This window comes from Triticum urartu, chromosome 6 (assembly GCF_003073215.2).
Source record: "Triticum urartu cultivar G1812 chromosome 6, Tu2.1, whole genome shotgun sequence".
In the NCBI taxonomy this organism is placed as follows: Eukaryota; Viridiplantae; Streptophyta; class Magnoliopsida; order Poales; family Poaceae; genus Triticum; species Triticum urartu.
The window spans coordinates 550431586-550437824 of record NC_053027.1 but is presented as its reverse complement, the minus strand read 5'-3'; the positions used below and the strand labels follow the sequence as shown (position 1 = coordinate 550437824).

General features: G+C 45.6%; 1 protein-coding gene across 1 annotated transcript; it reads right to left on the bottom strand.

Annotated features, from left to right (window-relative positions):
* Positions 1-4956: 4956 nt before the first annotated feature.
* LOC125512873 lies at positions 4957-5971 on the bottom strand. Its single transcript, XM_048677944.1, has one exon. The coding sequence runs from the start codon at positions 5896-5898 to the stop codon at positions 5335-5337; it is 564 nt and encodes a 187-aa protein (XP_048533901.1). The 5' UTR covers positions 5899-5971; the 3' UTR covers positions 4957-5334.
* Positions 5972-6239: the final 268 nt, after the last annotated feature.

The window sequence follows — 6239 nt, the reverse complement described above, 5'->3', positions numbered from 1 at the left end:
AGTAGTACTTATGAGTTATCGCCATGGAAGACTAGAATGTTCCACGAGTAATATATACAATCGATGAATGCAACCGGGCACATGCGTACATCTCCTACAGTAATCGATCGGTTTTCCCTCACAGTAATCAATTGCTTGGTCGACTTTACCGAGGCCACCGGGTCATCATCACCATGAGTAAACGATAACAATGGCTCAATCAACTGTAACTTTTCAGTTTTTTTAACAGCGATGAACTCAATGTGCATTAGTTAGGAGCCATGGTTTAAGTTAGGTTAGGTAGCTTTCCACCTCTAGCCGGCCAGCAGCTGGCCATCAATATAATCACGTCCCTTGGAGAAGGTTTATCCTTGATTGTAATTACTTGTTGTTAGCTTATCAAGCTGGGCGCTTGGTGCAGAAGGCTTATCTAGAGCACAAGTTCTTTCACAGAAAATTCATCCAAAAATAGGAACATTGGTGGTGGTTACGTTGGCTATCACTTGTGCTTTTAGTATGTAGTCATTATTGCCAGGGGCGGAGCCAAGATTTGGGTATAGGGGGGCCAAGCAAAGTAGGAAAAAAATCCAGTGCAAAAGATAATTACAGAGAGCAAGGTTGATAACTTGCACAACAGCCTCCTTAACAATTTTAGTAAGTTGAGAATTCGAAGCAACCAGCTTAGAAAATAATTAATCTTAAAGGTGTTTGGCAGCAGGTTATTTTCTGTTCATAGTTGAGGAATTTCAATTTCAGAAGGAACCAGCTTGAAAACCAAATTAATTTTAATGGTGTTTGGCAGGGCTTTTTCTCTTCATAATTGAGCAATTTCAGTTTCATAATTAGCTATACTGTATAAGGTTGACATAGAAATTTTTCGCATCACAAATAGGAACAGATACAAGATAATTTGGATCACGATAATTTGTGGGATACTTACACAATATGAATTCTTGGTAGCATCTCAAATCTAAAAAGAAACTAAAATCTATGTATAGTTTCAAATTTTCAACACTGATACGAGATGAGAGTTGAGAGAGATTAGTAGTGTGATATGTTAACCTGCTAATTCGTCGTATGAATCAGATAGTGAGTAGTAGGGCAAGGAGATCAGAGGCAGACGGTGGCAAGGGCACACGGCAGCCGCAGCCGCAGCCGCGTCTAATCCCATCAACTACACACCAATCACGGATGAAAAAGGCATCTCAGGAGATTAGTTTTTTTAAGCAGTATCTCAGGATATTAGATCGGAGGCTACATTGCCCATATGGCCGCTAGTGGGCTCTTTTACTATGGGCTTTTTCCTCATTTACCTAAATACACGTACAGAACCTGAGATAGGAGGGACCAGTATGCTTGTACGTGCGATCGTATCGCTGATTGCCTATGCATCTTTCACGCATCGCTCGATCGTTAGGGGGGGCCAGGCCCCTGCTCGCCCCCCCTTGCCTCCGCCACTGATTATTGCTTGCAGCCAATGGGGGAGCTAGAGGGTGGTCAGGGCGAGCCATGACTGGCTCGGAAATTTCTCAATTACCTTTATATCATAGAAAAAACAATATAACCACTATAAATAAATAAATTTTATTAACACTTTCATTGTTGGCCCCACCCTGGCCCACTGGGCTAGGTCTGCCACTGCTTTGCAGCTTGGGCAGGGCCACGTTGACATATGATGCTAAATGTATGGCCAATATGGCCATGGTGATCTTGGCCTGCAGAAGCCATGCAAACATCTTTCTAACAAGGTCGCAAAAAATCTTATCTATCAATTTTTCTTGCTTCAAACAACTTTGGTGAAAACTACTTGTGAATGCGATATTTTGTGCCACCAAAACACAACCAACATGGAACCCTAGCAGCGCATCCCTACCATGAAAAGGGGAGCAGAACCTAGGGGTGGCTAGAGGCGCACAAAGGGTGAACCATGATGATGAAGATAATTGAGAAATTTCTCGTACAAATTTCTGAGAAGGGAATGGCAGTTAAAGTGTACTCTCTCCATCTCAAATCAAGTATCTTAACTTTGTACAAACTTTAGTATGAAGTTATACTAAGTTTAAGACATTTATCTTGGGATGGAAGGAGTATTTCACATGCTTAATGTCTACACGAGCTCCCTTGTACATACTCCCAGATCCTGCCTCAAAGGTTACCAGACGTGTTATTTGGTGAAGATCAGGCATGAATCAATCTCGCGAACTTATGCATGCACGACTAACTTTTCTTCCACATATAGCACTGAAGTACTCCCTCCGTCCGAAAATACTTGTCATCAAAATGATAAAAAGGATATATCTAGAACTAAAATACGTCTAGATACATTATCTTTTCTTCATTTTGATGACAAGTATTTCCGGACGGAGGGAGTATGACGCTAAAAGCTGCATGCATGCGTCAATTTATTTTCTGGATTAACACACTCGTAGGGGGTAGTTACTGAGAGCATTTGCACGCATGCGTCAGTTACCACATATGGTGGGTGCAACATCTCTTAGGCTGGTCATAGTGGGAAGTAACTTATGCTAGTGTCATGCATATGACACTAGTCTAAGTTACCATCTTTATAGTGCAAAGTAACATAGTGCTAGTGTCACAGATGACTTCATTTATTAGCTTGTAGACTCATATTGTCTTGAAAAGCGCTATATTACAGTAACATATTATGTTACCACTTCTCATTAACTCTTTGCCACATAAGCAACATTTTCTTGGAGTGCGTTATGTTACTAGCTAAATTACTCCCACTATGACTAGCCTTATTGTGTAGATCGGATGGATATTATTGGCTGATCTAGTATATTCAAGGGCTAAATTAATTTGGGTGATGTGGCTCAAGGAGAAACAAGAGAATTCCTAGTAATGGGGTTAGCTATTTAGATATAGTAGATTATACAGACAAGTGGCTCGTTTACCCTCCATGGGCCACTTTCTAGACCATACTACTCCCTAAGTTTCTAAATATATATCTTTTTAGAGATTTCAATACAGGCTACATAGGAATGCATATAGACATGTTTCAGTGCATAGATTCACTCGTTTTGTTTCGTATATAGTCTATATTAAAATCTCTAAAATGACTTATATTTAGAAACGGAGAGAGTACTAGAAATATGTACTCACGCATGAGTCATGACCCATACTATAGTTTAAACCCATGACTAGACTAGAAGTTGCTGGTCGACCAATGTTTTACACCGCGTAAAACCCTCTATAGAGGGTTTGAGACGGTCCGGTCAATCTCCAGTCACGAAAATATGGCCAGCCGAGCTTCTCAAGCTGGCCCTATATTTCCGGGCCGATCAACACTCCTCATTTTTGATTTTTACTTTTTGCTGGTATTCGGCATCGCTCATATCCAGACTAAATCTGTGGCAGATATGAGGAGGCCTTAACATGCTCGGACGTGTCCGCCATATCCAGTCCAGCAAGCAGGACCGGCAATAAATTGCACCAATTCTCCCTAACTTTGTCGGACGAGCCATTTTCCTCTCTCTCTTCTCCCTCATCTGCCTAGGCACTCCACTTGCTCCATCGCAACTCTAGCTCCGCCGCCGTCCTGACCCCTCAACGCTGTCGCCGCCGGCGGCACAAACCTCTTCACGGGCTGTCACGTCGCTCCGGATGCCGGTGGGGTACGCCCAACTATTCTAATACTGCACCTTGCCCTCTACGTGTTCGACAAATTGACCGGCCAGTTTTTTATGATTCTTCTGTAAGAAAATAATAGATTCAAATTGCTCATCGGATGAGGAGTGTGGAAATATGGAGCTTGATTGAAATCAAGGAGTGAGCTCTCTTTTTCAAAGAAAGACAAAACAAAACGGAACTCGCTTGAAATAAGGTTTCACCCCATTTTATATATAAAGCAACAATTGAAGAAACAATTGAACGATACAAAATAATGAGGAAGGCCGCATACAACGTTGATCCCAAGATTATAGGATCACGTAGGACATGAGTGACTACGGTACCTAAAGAGAGCATAAGAAGATCTGAGTACAATACCACGCTACACCGTGTCGTGCCAGCCAGCCTTGCTTCCAGGCCGAGTTTTTTTTTTGGATTTTCATTCGTTTTCCTGATTAATCAAGAATGTTACATTTTCGGGTCGGATTTTTCTTTTAAAGTGCACCAACTCTCCTCTTTTTTTTTAGGGTTAACACTCCTCTTTTTAATGTAATGAAATGCAGGAACTGCCTGCCCTCTTGCGCGAGGTTTCTGAACAAAAGTACCACCTACTCTCTTCATTCGGAAATACTTGTCATTAAAATGAACAAAGGGGGTGTATCTAGACGTATTTTAGTTTTATATACATCTATTTTTATCCATTTTGATGACAAATATTTTCGGATGGAGGAAATACTTTTCAACACCATCTTCTTGTGCAATTTAAGACTTGGAGGGGGAATCCCAACCGCTACGCCGTCCCTCAAGCCAACAATAAAATAGTACCACTGCTCTGAAAGAACAGTAAAATACCACGGATAAAAAAAATACTGCTTATAATATAAGGAGCAGGACAAAGAAAAATCCTTAGTTCATCAGTTGAGCGTGCCATGAAACTTGGACAGAAATTTCTTCAGAATCAAGGGATTTCTCTCGTGAGCTGCAAATTGCTGGCCTGATCAAAATACTTATTTTAGTACTTCACGAGCAGGGAAAGAAGAAGAAAAACCCTCGGTTTATCAGTTGCGCGCGTCATGAAGTTCCATAGAAATCTCGTCAGAATCGGAGATTTTCTGCCGTGCTGAAAGTTGCTGGCCTGATCCCGCCGGCTGGGGGCACGCACGGGTGCCGGCCGCGTGACGGGAGCACGCGACGGCGAGACGCCACTCATCTCTTGCGGAGCTTATCTAAAACCGAAACAGAGGCGAGACACACCCACACTCCAGAAACAGAAAGAGAAACAGAAGCGGAAAGTTGTTGCGGCAAATCATCCATGATCCATTGATGGATAAGCCTCCCGTCAACAGATCAGATCATATGCATGTATGTGTCTCCAATTTGTCACTCATTGCATTGATGTATATCCAAAACCAAACTCAGGGAGTTATACACAGCGGGCAGAGAGCTCACTCTATGTACAAGTGGAGCAGGGAAGACGAACTCACTCTATGTGCAGCGGGGAGGAGGAAGACGATCACTCTATGTACAGCGGCAGGAATATGTACAGCCACTCTATCTACAGCTAATTGAACAGGCCGGAATCAAATTGGGTCTTAAAAGCTCCAATCTCCCGGCCTGATCCCCACCGATCTTCCTTCTATACAGCGATCGGAATTATTCGGGGAATTTCTTTCCTATGAACAGTTTGTGCAGTATGTACTAGTATGGCATGTCGACGCTGTTTTTTTACTGGATGCTGCCGCCTGCGCGGTGGCCGGCCATGGAGGCTGCGGAGAGACTGCTGGGCCCGGGGTGGAACCGGCTCGCGCGCTTTCTGTACTGCACCTGCTGCGCCGTGGGGGACGGCGCGAGCGCCCTGCGCGCCCAGTGCCCACTCCCCATGGGAGCGAGCTGTGGGAGCGTGCGGCCCGTGCCCTTGGCGCAGCCGCTGCCGATGGGGCCGAGCTGCGCGAACGGGCTGGCCGTGCGCTTCGACGGCGGCGAAGGCGGGGAGGATGGCTTCCTGCAGCTGCCTGCGGCCGGGACCTTCTGCTTGCGTTCCTTGTGGAGGCTGCAGCGGAACGAGCCCGGGTGGTTCGTCGGAGAGCACATGCATGTCCGACGGGTCTTCGGGGTGGCGGTGCCGCCCGCGGGGGAGGAGCGGGGAGACGAGGCGCTGACGGACTTGCTTGGCGAGCGGCCGGCGCCGGCGGCGGGGAGCTTGACGCGAGAGAGCGAGGCGGATTGGTAGTTGGGAAAGGGAGTCAAAAGGATGGAGCCGCTGGGCCGAGATGCAGCCGCCGTCGACATGATGAGAGATTTGGGAGGTGGATGGGCGGTGGCTTTGGTGTGTGACTATGTAAGTTGAGCTCCGGTGGTTCGCTGCCGGTTTGGGTAACCAGAGATGGGAGCCGGGCGGCCGCAATTTATAGCCAGGCGGAAGAGAGAAAGAGGGGTAGTTTGGTAAATTCTGGCGTTAAGAACCTTGCCTGGCCGAGTTATTATTTAATTAATTAAGGGAAGGAAAACCATTGTTAATTAAACTCGGGCTACGGGCGTGATGCAGTGGGCGTCTGAGCTGTGGGCCCGAGCGGCAGCACACCGGAATCGGTCTGCGATTCAAGGCAGCAGCAGGTAGGGCGCATGGCAGC

Bases quoted from the DNA above. Each gene is read 5' to 3' on its own strand.
- LOC125512873 (XM_048677944.1), bottom strand. From the start codon at position 5,898: ATGTCGACGGCGGCTGCATCTCGGCCCAGCGGCTCCATCCTTTTGACT.